This window comes from Bidens hawaiensis, unplaced genomic scaffold (assembly GCF_021521415.1).
Source record: "Bidens hawaiensis isolate Kalapana, Puna unplaced genomic scaffold, B.hawaiensis_p1.1 tig00000055_1, whole genome shotgun sequence".
Lineage (NCBI taxonomy): Eukaryota > Viridiplantae > Streptophyta > Magnoliopsida > Asterales > Asteraceae > Bidens > Bidens hawaiensis.
In genome coordinates this window covers 8,556,628-8,575,822 of record NW_027491016.1, presented here as the reverse complement: position 1 = coordinate 8,575,822, position 19,195 = coordinate 8,556,628, and the positions used below count along the sequence as shown (strand labels likewise).

The following is a 19,195-nucleotide window of genomic DNA, read 5'->3' as shown; positions in this document are numbered from 1 at the left end:
AACCATCTTTGCCGGACATAACCCCTCGTGGGAAACATCTATTTAACCCCTAGATTATCCGTAATCTGCCCGGGGTCAATTAGTGTTTCTTCATTTTGTCGCTATTTATTGAGATGGAGGTGCTTGGCTAAGAATACAATTCAAATTAATTGTCACTGCTAGACACTAGTGGATTAGGAGGTTAGGTTTGTGTGGAGAACCTCGATCAATACGTCAACGTTTTGATGTAACAAATGACCAAATATAGATAACGATTGATAACCAAACCACCTAGAAAAACAAAATAATTATATGATATTTATAAAGTTTTATTCGACAAATAAACATCTTTCATCTTTGCTACTTACAAAAGGAGAAAACTTCATTCAAATTGAATTCAAACATGATATTGCTCTAACTGAACATCTTTCCCATTTAGAGGTTCGTATTCGCCGAGATAACTCTCGAGGTGGTTTGACAAATCGCCTTTATCGATGTTTTCATGGTGATATGATTTGCAAACAAGATAGAGTATTGTTTGGACCACGAGCCCGAAAAGAAAGAAAGTCAAAAGCAGGACCAGACACAAAACACCAAACCCGACACGTTTCCATGCTTCTAATGAGTTCCCGTGCACGACGAACACCTCGAATAAAAATTGTATGAGGAAGAATGATAAATTCAACAAAAAGAAAACTGCAATTGCAACCACTCGGTTTCCCTTTATCAAATCCTTGCTCTTTGTCATAGCTTTAATCCCGTATGAACTCTCTAAAACCGAGACCACACTAGCTAATTGCCAGATCACGGTCATGTAGACGAACCCCATCAAGTATATGATCAACACCACGTATAAAATGATAGCCCCAACCGCGTTAAAAGGTAAAATCACCAAACAAATAACCATGACAAAAAATGCTAAGAAGTTGTATACAAAGAAAGTGACAAACATGCACAAGAAAGTGACCATGAGTCTTTTCCATACTTTTGGGACGACACTCGTGACTTTCTTAAAAGTCAACTCACGTCCTGTGTAAACAGATGCAATCGTGTAGACGACTGCAGCTGTCGACAGAAGAGACAAGATTAACAGGATGGTGAAGTAGGCGACCTTGAAGAGCCAAAAGGTGATCCATTCAGATGAGAGCGTGTCAGAGAGATTGCTGTACCTTTTTGTACCGGGGCGTGTGACTTCTTTCTCGAATTCAGTGTGTTTGATGTCTTTGAAGAGCGAATGCGAGATTTCCAGATGTGCTAAGAAGATGAAGGCTAGAGAGAGGATGAGGGTGAGGGTTATTTGGGAAAAGATTTTCCTCCATGAGATTATGATTTTGTAGCTCTCTTAGGGGGTGTTTGTTTTTTCTTCAAACATCTTCAAGGGAGCTAATGTCTGCACGCGCGCAGACATTACCCTTGAAGACTGTTTGTTTTTTTTCTTAAAACAGATCTTAAGTTATCTTCTTTCATCTTAAAAGAAAAGCAAAGAAATCTTGCTTAAAACATCTTTGCAAAAAAATCATACTCTTATCCCTTTGAAGCCACCCTCTCATCCACTCCTCCCACCACCGTCCGCCACCACCACCCACCGTACGCCACCACCACCATCCCCCACTGCCACCGTCCACCACCATCCACCGCCACTACCCACCGTCCGCCGCCACTACCAGCATCCACCACCACTACCCATCGTCCGCCACCACCACCACCACCACCATCCATCACAGCCTCCACCAATCACCACCGTCCACCACCCACCACAACCGTTCATCACCACCACCACCCACTGTCGGACGCCATCACCGTCAACTACCACCGTCCACCACCCACCAAAACCGTCCATTACCACCACCCACTGTCTACCACCACCATCCATCGCCACTACCCACCGTCCGCCGCCACAATTTTATTATTATATTTTCTATGTAACTTGAATAAATGACTTCTATCTTGTGAGATAAGTTTGACAGTTATGCAGACAGTATTAGCTTATAAAAACAAACAGTCTTATATTTTCAGCTTGTAGATCTTCAAACCACATCTTCAGTTGCAGACATGAAAACAGATGAAATCAGCTTACAGACAGTTTATGTCTGCAAAAACAACAGTACCATAGAAGATCCCAAAGAGGCCAAGAAATTGCATTTCCTCTTGTTCTCTATCCATCTTTTAAGAAAATGAAAATTGGAATGCAATTGAAATGATCCAATTGGTTTATAAAAATGCAATGAGTTTTGACTTGAATTTCCACTAGCCCATCATAACCATCGATTTCATCAAAATTACCAAATGTGCCCCCTCTTCTATTTCCTCCCAAAATAATAAAATATAAGATTAACAATAATATTAAAAAAAATTGAAAATAAATAATTTCACCTTTTGTGTATTGTCCGATAATAATTTCACATTTAAAAATCACTAGCAATGGTCTCACCTTTTAACTATTTTTGTCTCACCGGTCATCCGTTAAAAAATACTTAACGTCGTTATATTTTTTTCCTAGTTTTAAACCGATGTTTAAAGCCTTTAAAAATCACTAGCAATGGTCCCACCTTTTCTGTATTGGAAATAAATTAAAGGTGTATTACCATTCATTTTCTTTATTTGGTTAACCTATAGGAATGAAATCATTTATTGATTTTTATTGTTTGGTATTCAAAAAAATTTTAGAAATTAAATAGAAATAATAAAAACACTTCTATCTCAAAATACTTTTTAATCCAAAAAAAACAAAAAAAAAACCTACAATGGGAACGGTGGTAGCTCCAGCGACGAAAATGGCGGTGGCGGTGGCAGCGTTGGTGGTGTCGGCGGAGTTGGTGGTGGTGTCGATGGTAGTGGTGATGGTGTTGTTGAGAAAGTAGGGTGAAGGAGGAATGGAATGTAATGAAAAAAAAAAGAAAGGTGGTGGGAAGGAATTGTTTTGATGGAACGGGATTCCATGTGTAATGAATGATTCCATTCTATTGAGCAAACAAATACCACTTTTTTCATTACCACGTAATGAATCATTTAATTCCTGTTATCATTACTGCATATTAAACGCTACCTAATGGAACAGATGAAACCCCTTATTTAAATACAGCCCACACAATTACATGTCAAGGTTGGTATCATTAACATTATTAAATTCAGCTAAATGATGATGTTGATGTGGCCAGCGAAGTCGTATATAAGGGTAGTTTTGCAATAAGTATGAAGCCTGAGGGTATTTGTATTGGAAAATTGTTCCACAAACGCCGTCTCACGCGGGGTTGATAACGTCATTCACGACGCATATGGAAGCTTCCAATCGAAGTCTTCATCCCAATATAGGTTGACTAGTCAACGCATCAACTCTCGAAACATGTTTAGACCCATCATGTCTATGTCTTGACCATTTCAAATTTTCAACCGCTTAGTTTTATTTCTCAAATAAGAACCCAATTATTTGTTATATAGTATTGTGGCAAAATCTTAATTCAGATATTATCTATTTATATTAGTGTCACATCAACTTTCAAATAATACATTAAACTTGTTTGATAGCAAAACTTGAGATACTACATCAACAGACGAGTCAAAAATGCATCTCCACTCCCGTGACATAAGGAGTGGGGATATGGGAGTTCCCTAACGTTGCAAGACTACATGGGTCGACTCCATAACCCCGGTGTCCACTCCCTCTCTTTAAACACAAAGTAACCTTAAAAAGAAAGGAAAATGAATGAATATGTTAAGAAAAAAACACGAGATCAAACCTTACCAATACAAGTGAGAGTTTTTCGTAGGAGTGTTCAAAACACCGTTAGAAACCAACCAAACAGAAGCAAATCAGCTGGGTTTGAAGATTAGTGCAAGTCATTTGTTATAATTACAACAGTCTTTATTATTTTCATTTTTTATATAAACTAATGGCGTTGAAAAAAAAAAATGGGTAAAATATGCTAAACCACTAACTGGTCGTCCAGCCAACTCAACCAATCTGACCGTTTGATTTGTCGTGCTTCCAAATATAGTTGGTGGTTCAAACAATTTTTTTTTCTCAAAACGGATAAAACCGAGCCATTGACACCATTAGCTGCTATTGGAAAAAAGATGAAAAAAAAATTAAATATAGGTAAACCTGTTAACTTTAATGGTTTGGTAGGTGTCACCTGTCAACTGTTAAGGCTTAGCCACATCATGTGGCACATGGGTCGCCCCCACCCATTTATTCCTCATGCACACTCCTAGTCCTAGATAGCACAAACATTCGAATGCCCAGGACCTGTCCAGCCTCGGCTTGAAACCTGTAATGGGCCTGTTTCATACCCACTCACATAAGGCCCAATTAGTTAAGCAGTTTCTTGTATTTAACCGCTTAAAGCCTTCTGTGCCCTTTGGTAAGGCCTAATCAAAACCCAGTTTATTAAGCAGTCCCTTATCTGTCCATTTACCTTAAAAGCTGTTAATTGCATTTTATGGCACGTTTTATAACACTTTAAACACTCAATTTTTGCCATATATAATGCATTTAGTGTACATATATGATACGACCCAAATTAATGGTGGGCTGAACAGCAGGCCTAAGAGAGAAACTAAGAAGCCTTCTAAGCTATTGGAGTAAACGTAACTTCCGCATCAAACCGTTTCTTTATTTTTTTATTTGAATTAGTCTTTTTAGCACATGTTATTTTCCTATTTCTTGTTGGTTACTGCATTAGTGGGATAGTGGTGCATGTGGCCCTCATAATAAGGGACGTGAGTAGAAGTAGTCAAATTGTTTGCTTATTTAAGTTTTGTACTTTGTTTTAGGAAAGATATTCAGAAAATTGCCTCAAAAGTGTTTCTCTCTCTCTGTACCTTCTTCTTGAGTCTAGCCTACTCCACAGGCCCTATCATTTGGTGCTTTCATCTTCCTACCATGCCTCCTCGTAAAGATCAAGCCTCCACTGATGAGTCACTCCAAGCCTTGTGTGACAAATTCGACCAATTTCTGTTGCACAACTCCGACACCACCAACCGATCCGACGCCCGAGCCACTGCTCAATTCGAAGCACTTCAAGCAACGATGCAACAACACCTCGATACCACCAACAAATTACTTGCAGCCCTTACCAAAGAAAAGGAGGGTCACCAGTCTCCTTTCACCTTCCCTTCCAGCTCCGACACTAATACCGTGACCTCACACCCACGCCACCCTAAAATCGTATTGCCATTGTTTGACGGGTCCAACCCGTTGGACTGGCTTTTCCAAGCCGATAACTACTTTTCTCTCTATAATACCCCGGAAAACCAACGTATCTCGTTAGCGGGGTTTTCTTTCACCGGAGAGGCCTTGAGTTGGTATAAGTATCTACACAACAACAGGTTGTTGGGTACCTGGCCAGACTTTTCACGAGACCTCGAACTTCGTTTCGGTCCGTCCTCTTACGAGAACCATCAGGCAGCCCTTTTTAAACTCAGACAAACAACCACTGTTGCGGCTTATCAAGCAGAGTTTGAAAAACTTTGTAACCATGTTGTTGGTTTGTCAAGTGTCGCCCTTCTTAATTGCTATTTATCGGGCCTTAAAGAAGAAATTCAAGCCGAACTCGCAATTCTCAAACCCACAACCCTACACCAAGCTTATGGTCTATCCAAACTGGTAGAGGACAAACTCAGCCTTGCCAAAACCAAAACTTACCAACCTAAATCTTATTCATCCCCATCGACAGTCAATGTCTCCTCTTCAACCACCTCAAACACCATCCCTCCAAAGTCCGATAAACCACCCTTGCTTCCCAATCCACCTACTCCCAAAACACCTCTTCCTTTTACTAAACTGTCTCCCGAAGCCCTGCAAAAACGACGTAGTGAAGGTTTGTGTTTTCGTTGCCCGGAAAAGTACTTTCCCGGACACAAATGCAACCCCCCACAGTTCTTGCTTATCGCGGATAATGAACCGGACAACACAGAACCGACCACCGATTCCACTCTATTCGCCCTCACTGACAATACCTTTAACACAACCCAATCCAACCAATTTTTCTCTCTTTCCACCGCTGCATTCTTTGGCATCTCCTCACCTCAAGCCTTAAGGGTTACGGGGTACATCCATAACCAACCTGTTCAAGTGTTGATCGACTCCGGTAGCACCCATAACATTATTCAACCCAGAGTGGTCTCGCTCTTGAAATTGCAACAACAACAAGTCCAATCCTTCTCGGTGATGGTCGGTAATGGTGACCACCTATATTGTGAAGGAGTGTGCCCGGCGTTAAATATCGCGCTACAAGAAACCACATTCACCGTTCCCGTGTTTATACTTCCGGTAGAAGGTGCCGACGTAATACTAGGCTTGGCTTGGCTACGGACACTAGGTCCAGTATTAGCAGATTTTTCCATACCCCAACTTACCTTCAATGTGGGTCCCAAGGCCACAACTTTACGTGGAGAAACCCATACAAACCAAGTGTCACCATCAACCCTTCAAACCCTTATACACAAAAATAGCATAGCCTCCCTACATGCTTTGTACTTCCACTTTGAAGCTTCAACCAAACCCATAACACCTTCCACCATCTCCCACCAGGACCATAAAATCCACCAACTACTACAAACATACCACCACATTTTTCAAACACCAACCCAGTTACCACCTAACCGAACCCAAGATCACCATATCCCTACGCTACCCATGTCTCAACCAGTTAATGTAAAACCCTACAGATACCCACACTACCAAAAACAGATTATGACCACTCTCATATCTGAAATGCTTCGTGATGGGGTTATAAAACCAAGCCAAAGCCCTTACTCTTCACCGGTGCTCCTTGTCCGTAAGAAAGATGGCTCCTGGCGGTTCTGTGTCGACTATCGAGCCCTAAATGCAATCACAATAAAGGACCGCTTTCCCATTCCCACAGTCGACGAATTACTAGACGAGTTACACGGGGCCACAATGTTTTCAAAGATTGATTTAACAGCGGGTTATCACCAGATTCGAGTGGCCAGTGAAGACACGCACAAGACGGCATTCCGAACAATTGATGGCCACTATGAATTTCTTGTTATGCCTTTCGGGCTTACGAATGCACCATCAACGTTTCAAGCGACAATGAACGATTTGTTTTGCGATGCCTTACGTCAGTATGTTCTGGTCTTTTTTGATGACATACTAATCTATAGTAAAAACACAGAGGAGCATCATCATCACTTACTGAAGGTTTTTGAGACACTTTCTCAAAACAAATTGTTCGCAAAACCTTCAAAATGTACCTTTGCGGTTCCATCAATTGGATATCTAGGACACATCATCTCGTCTCGGGGGGTAGAAGCTGATCCAGAGAAATTAACAGCCATCCAGACGTGGCCAACTCCTAAAACCATGACCAACTTAAGAGGATTCTTGGGCTTAACGGGTTACTACCGCCGATTTGTTCAGAATTATGCCCAAATTGCTGCACCTCTTACAGATATTCTAAAAAAGAACTCGTTTGTGTGGTTGGATGATAGCAATCGAGCCTTCCAACAGCTCAAGGCAGCCATGATCTCGTTGGTAACCCTCACACTACCAGATTTTTCTCGGTCGTTTGATGTTACTACTGATGCTTCTACGGTGGCTGTTGGCGCGGTTTTGTCTCAAAGCGATCGGCCAATAGCATTTTTCAGCAAGAAATTATGCTCGAGAATGCAGGTTGCTTCGGCCTATGTTAGAGAACTATTCGCTATCACGGAAGCAGTAAAGAAATGGAGACAATACTTGTTAGGGAGAAAGTTCAATATCTTTACCGACCAACGGAGCTTAAAGCACCTTTTAACACAAGTGGTGCAAACACCAGAACAATACAAGTGGGCAACGAAACTAATCGGTTTCGACTTCGAAATCCATTACAAGCCAGGGAAGGAGAACCGAGTCGCTGATGCACTTAGTCGGCTAGACAGCCCTCAACTGTTAGCAATCTCAGTCATCAAACCCCAATGGGTGAAAGAACTGAAAAACTTTTATGTGTCTCCAGAAGGTAAAGAACTAATGTCAAAGATATTGAAAAACTCCAAGAAGCAATTTGCGGTCAGAGATGGGCTTTTGTATCATGGTACTCGTATTTTTATGCCAGAAAATTCTACTATCAGGTTACTTCTTTTGCAGGAGTTCCATGCCTCTCAAACAGGGGGTCATTCGGGAATTAGGGCGACTATCAAACGTTTGGCAGTTTCTTTTAGTTGGCCCAGACTCAAAGATGAAGTCACCTCTTTTGTCCAACAGTGCCAAATATGCCAACAAGTGAAGTACCCGACACATAAACCTTACGGTCTCCTACAACCCTTACCCATTCCATCCACTGTTTGGCAAGACGTGTCCATGGATTTCATAACTAGTTTGCCTCTTTCACAAGGCAAGTCGGCCATTTGGGTCGTGGTCGATCGTTTTTCCAAATTTGCTCACTTCATCGCTCTTCCACCAAAGTATGGGGCGGTAACGTTAGCAACACTTTTCCTCCAAAATATATACCGCCTGCATGGGATACCTCGAAGCATTGTTACTGACCGTGACCCCATATTTCTTAGCAATTTTTGGAAGGAACTCTTTAAACAGGTGGGAACAAAGCTTAAGTATTCAACCGCCTATCACCCACAATCAGACGGCCAAACCGAAGTTGTCAACAGATGCTTGCAGAATTATTTACGTTCTTTTGCAGGTGATGAACCAAGAACATGGAGCAAATACTTGTACTTGGCGGAATATTGGTACAATACTTCACACCACAGCTCGATTAACATGAGTCCGTTCCAAGCATTGTATGGCCAACCAATTCCAAGTGTGATTCGATACCAACCAGGGGAGTCGGAGATCCCTTCAGTCGACACAACCCTTTTGGAGCTTCAGCGACTACGCTCGTTGCTAAAACAAAATCTGAAGCGAGCTCAACAGAGAATGGCATCACTAGCTAATGAAAAAAGGTTGGATAGAGAGTTCAACGTTGGTGACATGGTCTTTTTACGGTTACAAGATTTCCGCCAGCAATCGGTTAAACACAGGAGTAGCAGGAAACTATCCAAAAGGTTCTATGGGCCTTTTCAGATTATGGAACGCATCGGGCCGGTTGCGTACCGTCTGCAACTACCATTGGGGGCAAGAATTCACCCCGTGTTTCACGTGTCACTACTAAGAGAAGTCAAAGGAAATCCGGATCCGATTCCGTTACCAACCATGCAAGAAGTCGAGTACGAACTCGAGGACGAGCTCGTTCACAAGGGGAAGGCAGTTGATACGACCCAAATTAATGGTGGGCTGAACAGCAGGCCTAAGAGAGAAACTAAGAAGCCTTCTAAGCTATTGGAGTAAACGTAACTTCCGCATCAAACCGTTTCTTTATTTTTTATTTGAATTAGTCTTTTTAGCACATGTTATTTTCCTATTTCTTGTTGGTTACTGCATTAGTGGGATAGTGGTGCATGTGGCCCTCATAATAAGGGACGTGAGTAGAAGTAGTCAAATTGTTTGCTTATTTAAGTTTTGTACTTTGTTTTAGGAAAGATATTCAGAAAATTGCCTCAAAAGTGTTTCTCTCTCTCTGTACCTTCTTCTTGAGTCTAGCCTACTCCACAGGCCCTATCAATATATCACTTTAATTTGTGAAACCTTTATTTTGTGGAATGGAGTCTACTTTGGATTGTTTTATTGTTTCGTAGGCATGGATTGGTCGTGAGGGTCATGAGTGACAACAACGGGTGTTGGAAAGGATTGAAAGAGTACAAGAAGAAACATTCATTGATCGATTATAAAGAAAACGAGCTAGAACTAATTGTTAATTTATCTAGCAAGGGAGGCGTTGGACTTGAATTTCAAATACAAAGTTTGAGTTTTGAAGATAGTTATGAAGATGTTGGTAAAGTCACGTGATGGCTAATTGGACTACAACAACAACAAGACAAAATAATGATATTGGGCTTAAGAAGAAAAGAACTAAAAGATTTCATGTCGGGTGTTCGTTGACTTGATAGTAAAAGAAACAAAGGAAATTAAACGGGCCATAGGTTTTCCAAGAATAGTGGAGGTTACAATTTAAGCAAATATAAAAAGACCATCGAGTTTAGACGAGGAGATATCTTGGACGACCGCAAGGGGTAAAAGGCATCGGACGGCTTTGGACTTTAGATCAAGTTTCGTAAGCTTTATTATTTTCATGTTTTCTTTTGTATTTGGTTTGATTGATTTAGCCACCATGTCTGGCTAAACCAATTTAATTTTGACACTAGAGTTTGGTTTGATTCGAAACTTATGTGAAACGTTTATGTGATTCGCTTGTTTGAATGATTTGTTTGTTTGATTCTTGTGCTTAAATCCGGTTCCACACCGGTATATATTAGATTGTTAATAAACTTGATCACCTCATTAATTTTTCTAATAAAGTTTATCAATATTTAAAACCTTAATCAGTTTTTAAGTTTTGGTAAATGGAACAAATAATATTTTGTGCTTGTCTATGAACCCAAAATCATTATAGAATTAAACAATCTAGTTGAACATCCTGAATTGCGTGGGTGTTTAATTATAATCGATACTTCTATCACGCAACCCGCACACTAAGATCCGAACGGCGTGAGCTTGGAGTAGCGGGTTGGCTCTAATCACCGAACGGCGTGTGGTTAGACATTAGATAGAGTGGATGTCCGAACGGCGTGACGTCTCGTATTGATACAAATCGTTGTAACAAAAGAATCATTGCACCATAATTGTTCATGATCATAAGCTAGAATTAAATCAAGAAATTACCTTAGTGTTGGAATTAGTTATTAAATATTTGAATTCACATTTTTATAATAAATTTGTTTTCTCTAGATTAAAGTTTAAAATCAAAACCCCCCTTTTAAAACAATCCCGTTTGCACTTAAAACGTTTTGGTATAATAAAGTTAATCTGTATCCTTAAGAACACGAACCTTACTTCCACTCATACTATTTTTAGTGTGTCAAGTTGGTTGATTTTATTTGTTGGATTCGACACCCTTCAAAAGCCTTATTTGGTCAAGGCCCAATTTGTTAAATTGTCTGAGGGATGTGATTTTTCGATACCACACAAAACCTAACACGAAAGTTACGTTGGGTCGAACACATTTAACCTTAACAGTTCAATATCAAGTCAACCGGATAGGTTTGACGGTTAATCCATTTATGTGTATAAATATTTAAGGTGTTCTTTTACTTAGAACTTAGAAGTTAAAAGAAGCTGAAGTCGGGCTCTCTAGTTTAAGTGTCAATATACATGGACATTTTTGTTTTTGAGTGTACGTTTATAACTTTGAATTAATCCTAAATATCAAAGGCTATTTATATGCAAATAACTGTTTTAAAATAAAGCTATATTTGTAAAAATATATATATAAAAAAGTAGACTATAAAGAATAAGGAAAGGAAACAAAATCGACTTGTAACGCTAGCATCTTTTAGTATATAACACAATAAATTATATGTTAGTTACATGTATACTAAGGCCTATTTTTATTATTCATATAAGATAACTAGATATGAAATTTACATCAAAAGTTAAGAAAAAATATAGCCAAAAACAAGTAACTCTCACACATTGGTTACTTCTCTTGTTTTTCTAAAAGACAAGTTTCTTATACTTTTTAGGACTTAACCCCAGAACATTTGAGTGTTTAACAAAATTTGTCTCCGCTGTCACTCACTACAAAAAATATTGGTATCTGAGACTGAAAAATCAGTCTCTAATACTCCTCAATCAGTAACCAGTGGTTATCAGAGACTGATTTGTCAGTCCCTGACCAGTAACAGATGCTTAGTCCTAAATAGTTGTTTTAGTAACTGAAAATCAGTCCCCGCTATATGCACCAACTGGGACTAACGATCAGTCTTCGATAAATAAAATTCACTCTTCAATTGGTTACCTAGTACCTCATTTCAGTCTTCAAAACATTTCATCAGCTACTGCAAATCAGTCTCGAATAGTATGAGATTTCAATCCTTAGTGTGTTACTTTGGAGATTGAAAATCAATCCTCTCAAGTTGCATGTATTGTCCCTAATACATTTCATTAGGATCAGGATTTCATATTAAATCAGTCTCCAATACGTTATTTTAAAATTGGTCCCTGGTATCATTCGATTCCAGTTGTTATTATGCTTTTTAAGGGACTGAAAATTAATCTCATACATGCTATTTTAGTCCCAGATATATTTTTTTATTGACTAAAAATCAGTCTCTTAATTCACTAAATTGTTAGAATTGTAAAATATTAAAACCATATAAACATAACATTCTTATTGAGAACCAACAAAAGGTATGTTATACAATATAATTACAACAATTTTTCCTAAAGCTAAAATTGATCTCTGGGCCGATGACATCTATTAGTCGAGTTTAGGTGCCTAAGTAGCCTTGATCTCTTTGGAGTTACAATCTCATTATACTCAAGACCATGTCTTTCTTACTTTTAAACCTTTTAGGTTTCATATCACCTGAAACATATTTAGAAGAGATAATTAAGTACCTTTATTCCAAATGTAAAAACATCCACAACTGTAAACGTAAAAAAACATAATTCACTAGGTGTGAGCAAATAAGCGAATTAGCATAACCATAATTGAACAATTCCAACTTAAACGAACCAAAGGATAAAAATAAACTGAAAATTGTGGGTCGGTTGTGGTTATGATGTGTGTTATAACTGAATTTACCATACTGAACCAACTATGATAAAAAAAACAATTAAAAGTAGCTAAGAATAAAGTTTCTATTTTGAATTTGTGACCTCAAGAAGATAAAACGTTTTTAGTTTTCACATCATATATGGGGCAGACTTTTACATGTTTATGAACCCAACAATACCATATTGTTATATAACCTTCATATCTAAAAAGTATAGTTATAAAAAAAAGTTAACCAAATTAAAAAAACAGTTAACTAAAACCAACTTAAACAAATCCCACTGGTTCCGGTTAACAAAAAGTACGGTTATGGTCACGGTTCTAGGCCAAAACCAACACATGCACACACCTATACAATTCACATATCAATCAAGATAAATTACAAAAGATCTGTAATACCAAAATCTTCAATCTTCATGACCTAATCCACTACAGATGAGTTTAAATAAAACCCTAACCACAGTTGATAATACCAAAATCGGGCAATCATAGTTGATTTCCAACTACCGAATCTACATACCATACCGACCCTTTCACCTATTTTACTGATAAGGGTAATACACTCTGCCTCACGTGTTTGCACAAGCAAGAATTCAAGAAACATCGTGTAAAAAGGGATATGAGTTTACAGATTTTATAGTTGTTGTAAGTTACCTAGATCTCTATGTTCTATGTTGCCATGAGAAGGCAAATTTGAAGGAGGAGTTTTGTTTTACGCATTCGGGTTTTGAAGGTATGTTGGCCAACTGCTAAATCCCTTCACATTGGGGGGCGGTAATGGGTGGCACGGGCCACGTAGAGCATGATTTTTATTAATTTTTAGTTTTAATTTTAGCTTGAGCCTAATAAAAAAAGTTTTCAGTCTAATAATTATAAGATCATGATTTAATCATAATTTATAAGGTTTATGTAAAATTTTTAACCCCCTAAAGTTACGGACCTGGGCCAACGGTATGGCTCGCAAACCTCCAGGCCCACCATGCACATATGACAGTGCTTATTATGGCATGATAACATATGTCTTAATATTACAAATATTGCGTTCATGTTTAACCAAATTTTGGCTTTGATTAACCAAGAAAGCTTGTAATGCTGGTGACTAAGGAGATATGATGAGCCTAATGAGTCGTATTTCATTACAATGAATTTTAATTGGCGAAACGTAATTTAACATGCTATATTGCAATGTTTTCAAACCCAGACCAGATACTAACCCGGTCGTTTTACCCGGTCACAGCTCAGACCAGAAATCGGATTGAACATTGAACCAGAAAAGGTCATGATTAAATTATAAATATCAAATATTACATAAAATTTAAATAATATTACATTAGAAGTTTAAAATACGATGTTGTTAAGTCACTTATATTTAAATTAAATAAAAAGAGATGTTTTGGTTTCTAAACAAAAAACAAAATATGAAAATAATTTATAAGTAAAAAAGAAGAATATTAAACATGATTAAGTCCACAAATGTTGAAGAAAAAAATTTATAATACCATATCAGATAGGTTGGTAAGGGATTAAAATATTACATGGTAGGTCTTAGGTTTAAATTTTGTAAGCCATAAATAATATGTTTTTTTATTTGGATAAGTGAAGCGTAACTTGTAAGTATATTTAGTTCAAATATCATTAAATATAATATAAATTTCTTCCTAGTTTAGTTCGTAAATTATTTGGTTATTTCATACAAAGTCTCAAGTTCAAATCTCATAAGATACATACATAATTAAAATAAATTTTTTTAACTTCAATCATAACCGGTTTGACCACCAACCAATAAAAAATGTTATATTTTATCAAAACTGGTTTAACCGCCAACCAAGTCACCAGTCATTATGAGTTATAATGTAACAAATACATGTCATGTGGACTTTACTCTTCATATTTGCTATCGTTTACTATAAAAGACATTATAATTATCTACTGTACATGTCATGTGGACTTAACTTTCAATATTGGTCATCGGTTACTATAAAATACATCAATTAATCATCAGTCTCTAATATATTTTTTGAATCAGTAAAATATGAGTCGATTATTGGCGATTGAGTGTCGGTCCTTACTTTTTTCATCTACAAAATTGTTGGAGAATGAATATTAGTTCCGAATAAGGTCCTTTGTAGGTTCTTGAGACTGATTTCATGTCTTTGATACTTTTCTAAAAATGATAAAATTTTGACTATAATATTAGAGACTGAAAAGTTAGTTCTTGATTTTTTTTCATATATAAATTGCGTCAAAGATTGAATATTAGTCCTAAAGTCAATCCATTTTGGGATAATTAAGAACTGATTTTCAGTCTTTAATACGTTCATTCATGTTAGAGGCTGAGTATTAGTCGCAATACATTTTTACCATTTTTATTACGTATCAGGGACTGGAAATCAATTGCCAATAAATTTTCTTTCAAAACCTTATATTGTCTAGACATATTTGTGACTGAAAGTCAGTTTTAAATAAGGCGTCATAATATTAGCGACTGATTATCTGCCGCTAATATCAGTTGCATAAAAATCTGTCCCCGATAATATGAGTAACTGATAAATCAGTCTCTAATAGTATATGTATTCGAGACTAATATATCAGTCCTTAGTCCTTAATAGTTTAGTATATAATGGTCACTTTTTTTGTAGTGACTACAATCATGGGACTTAGTTGCTTCTCTGATTAATAGAAATCCAACTAGTTAGAAAAGAACCCTAAGTCGGTTTATATAACTTGGCATTGCTTGCCACACGATGCATTACAATTCGACTTAAATTCTATCTTTCTTAATTATAGACATAAGATCAACATCAATCTCTAATGTATAAACATCTAACACGTATATGTTCTTAAGAAACATAACTTGTTTATCACAATGTTGTTGAAACTGGACCGGTCCGACTGGGATTTGGTTCACCATTGGTCCAGTTATGTGTAGTTCATTTAGCTTTCAGAGAATCGGCCGGTCCAAACCGGTTAACCGGTTGAACCGGTTTACTATGAAAAAATAATTTTTTTTTCGAAAAATCTTTTTTCAGCCTTAACAAAGTTGTTCAGCCAGTACAACCGGTTGCCCGTCTGGTTCGATGTCTGATCTGGTTATGAAAACATTGGTTTATCAAGATCCATAAGAAACACAATTTGTTTGTCAACGCATAATTAAAGATATTAACATCTAAACATTCTTAAAAAACTTAGCTTGTTTTCCAACATACTTAACAAAGCCGACTTGTTTGTCAAGGCGTAGTTAACATCTACATATTCTTTATAAACCTGCCTTATTTGTCAAGATCCTTAGTAAACCCGACTTGTTTATCAAGACATAATCCAAGATATAAGCATCTAGATGTTCTTAACAAACCTAATTTATCACCAAGATGCTTAATAAAACCAACTTGTTTGTCAAGACACAATTAGAAGTTAAAACCAGTAAACTATACATTAACCAAAAATAAAAGATATTTAATTTAATACAAAAATATTAAAAAAAAAAAAAGATAGCCTAGGCCTCAAGATTGAATATCGTGGTGACAGCTGTCCCTCCCAGTCAAAGGCGGTGGTATTTCCTTGTATAAATAGCATCATCACTTCTCGTACAAAAACATATCTATCATATCATCAGGGCAACAAGACCGAGGTGAAATTACGTACGACAATGTCTGGTCAAGTAATTCGAGTGCAAAGGTAATCCATAATTATCATCGATTGTCGTTTCCTTTCCGTTGTTAATTCTCATTTCCAATGCACGAATATTGAACGACAATAATGTTATCATCACAAGATCGATCTATATATGAATATGGTTTTGTTATCCTAAAAATTGTGTTTGGAAATTAATTTGGTGTGTATTGAATTGTGTTGTGTATATATGCAGCTGCGGTGGCTCGTGAAGCCGGGAAGCCGTTGGTGATTGAGGAAGTGGAAGTCCGGTTGAAGATTCACTTCACCTCCTTGTGTCACACTGATGTCTACTTCTGGGAAGCCAAGGTCACATTAATTACCTATTTGCTAAATTATTATGTTTAATCTTTTTATTGTATTTTGATTAGGGACAAGAGTTAAATCAGAAAGTATATTTGATTATTTCTTAACTAATTTCCTTGCCCCATTTACTTTGCTAGATTATTATCTTTTAACACACAATATCAATCCATGACTAGAAACTATGGTTGTATGTTTTGTAGGGACAAAACCCCTTGTTTCCTCGCATATTAGGCCACGAAGCCGGAGGGTATGCCCAAACTTTTATAAACTTATTGTCATGGATAATCTAATTAAACATCTCTTATAAGTTTTATAATTGTTCTACAGTATTGTGGAGAGTGTCGGTGAAGGTGTGACTGAACTGAAACCCGGGGACAAAGTCCTCCCGATATTCACAGGAGAATGTGGCGAGTGCCGACATTGCAAGTCGGAAGACAGCAACATGTGTGATCTTTTAAGGATTAATACTGATAGGGGTGTTATGATTAATGATGGAAAAACAAGGTTTTCAAAAGACGGTCAACCGATCTACCATTTTCTCTGGACCTCAACATTTAGCGAGTACACCGTTGTTCATGCAGGCTGTGTTGCTAAAATCAACCCTGATGCCCCACTGGATAAAGTCTGTGTTCTTAGCTGTGGCATTTCCACAGGTTTGTTTTTTTTTCTTGGCCCGTTTGAAATAAACACAACTGAAATCGACTTACTTAACATGATTTTGTTCTTTTGGGTATGAAGGAATGGGTGCCACTCTGAATGTGGCGAAACCGAAAAAGGGTATGACTGTTGCTATATTTGGGCTAGGAGCTGTAGGGCTTGCTGTAAGTTGACTTTGACATTGACTTTTTTCAGTTTGTATATTTGGCTTTGTAAATTGTTGGGATTGTTGACTTTGACTTCTCCTGATTCTCAGGCTGCTGAAGGAGCTCGCATTGCGGGTGCTTCTAGGATCATTGGTATTGATCTGAATGCGAGTAGGGCCAATGAAGGTGAGTCGGTCAATGTTTGACTTTTGTGAGTCAAATGACTTTTGAATTTAATGCTGTGTTCTTTATTGACAACAGCCAAGAAGTTTGGTGTTACTGAATTTGTGAATCCAAAAGATCATGATAAGCCGATCCAAGAGGTTGTTTTTCTTGCTCAACATGTATATAATCATATACGCACGTATGTGTTATCTGTTTTGACTGACTTTGATATTTTTATAGGTCATTGTTGCTATGACTGATGGTGGTGTTGACAGAAGTGTTGAGTGCACAGGAAATGTGAAGGCTATGATGTCAGCTTTTGAATGTGTTCATGATGTAAAACATTCAAACCCTTGTTTACTATTTGAATAGGGGACCATTTTGACCCGTTTGACTTATATCCCAAATGGGCCAAATTAGTAAAACGGGTCAAATTAGTCAAATGGGACAAATTAAGCGAACAGGCCAGATGGTCAAATGGGTCAAAGCCTGAATTTTGTTTTTGTCAAATGGGCCGAATTTGTTAAACCGTCCTTGTATATTATTCATAGAGTTGGCGAGCTATTTCAGCCAGCTTGACTTATATTTCAAAAGAGAGTCGGCCAAACGAGCCGAGTTTGTTAAAACACACTTTTTGGTTATTATTTGTACCGTTGCGATCTGTTTGACTTATATCTATTCAAACGGGCCGAACCAAACGAGCCTAAAAATGTTTTCAATGCTTTCAACCTCATAACATCTTTTCAAAATGGCATACTTAGCCCTGACCCGTTCCTACCTACCTGTCCATCTTGCCACTTCTAATTAATCGAACATAATTTCAGTACTTTGTATAACCAGGAGTTGGTTTGTTTGTGTCTAGGGTTGGGGTGTGGCTGTTCTTGTTGGTGTCCCGAATAAAGACGACGCATTCAAAACGCTACCTATCAATTTTTTGAATGAGAGGACTCTGAAGGGTACCTTTTTCGGTAACTATAAGCCCCGTACCGATATTCCAGGTGTTGTTGAGAAATACATGAAAAAGGTGAACTTAGTTTTTTAAACTTCTTTTTCTTTATCCATAACATTATAATATGTTGTATAATAATGCTTGTTTTTGGTGTAGGAATTGGAAGTTGAGAAGTTTATAACGCACACTGTTGGCTTCTCGGAAATCAACAAAGCGTTCGACTACATGCTTAAAGGTGAAAGTCTCCATTGCATTATCAAAATGGATGCTTAGGCGCTCGTCGTGTTATGTGTGTTAGTAATATGGCTATTTAGTATGATAAGTATGCAGAGGAATAAAGCTTGTAACAATGGGACTTATAATTCCCATGGAAGCTAGGCTAATAACACTTCTGTATGGTTTAATCTATTTATATTCAATCATACAACTTTTTGGTACATGCCAGGCTCAATTATCTTGTGTTGGTTTGAATATGTCTGAATTCGAGCTAAAGCTTACTTGATAGCAAACTCTTTATCAAGTTTTGTGAAGAAAATTGTTAAAAACTTATGATTTATGTGGTTGATGACATGTAAACATATAAGTGGACTAAAGTTGTAACATGCGAAAAATTTGAAATAATAAAATATTAAACATCGAACGTCAATTATTAAAATAGTTAATATCTTGTAGCACTAATAGAACGTTAATAATCGAACACTTTAGATATGAAT

General features: G+C 37.5%; 2 protein-coding genes across 2 annotated transcripts; one reads left to right on the top strand and one right to left on the bottom strand.

The window, feature by feature from the left end:
* Positions 1 to 357: 357 nt before the first annotated feature.
* LOC143537116 (uncharacterized) lies at positions 358 to 2,170 on the bottom strand. Its single transcript, XM_077030976.1, has 2 exons — positions 2,088 to 2,170; positions 358 to 1,320 (listed from the first exon to the last, which is right to left on the bottom strand). Exons 1-2 carry the CDS (start codon positions 2,140 to 2,142, stop codon positions 377 to 379), a joined length of 999 nt encoding a protein of 332 aa, XP_076887091.1. The 5' UTR covers positions 2,143 to 2,170; the 3' UTR covers positions 358 to 376.
* Positions 2,171 to 16,433: 14,263 nt separating this feature from the next.
* Positions 16,434 to 18,755, top strand: LOC143545271 (alcohol dehydrogenase 1-like; the record flags this gene model as incomplete). The annotated part of the gene is made up of 9 exons (XM_077037221.1): positions 16,434 to 16,568; positions 16,766 to 16,812; positions 16,893 to 17,218; positions 17,304 to 17,386; positions 17,479 to 17,554; positions 17,630 to 17,691; positions 17,774 to 17,869; positions 18,396 to 18,557; positions 18,639 to 18,755. Coding segments are annotated over 9 exons (1,104 nt in total), but the record flags the coding sequence as incomplete, so codon positions are not given.
* Positions 18,756 to 19,195: the final 440 nt, after the last annotated feature.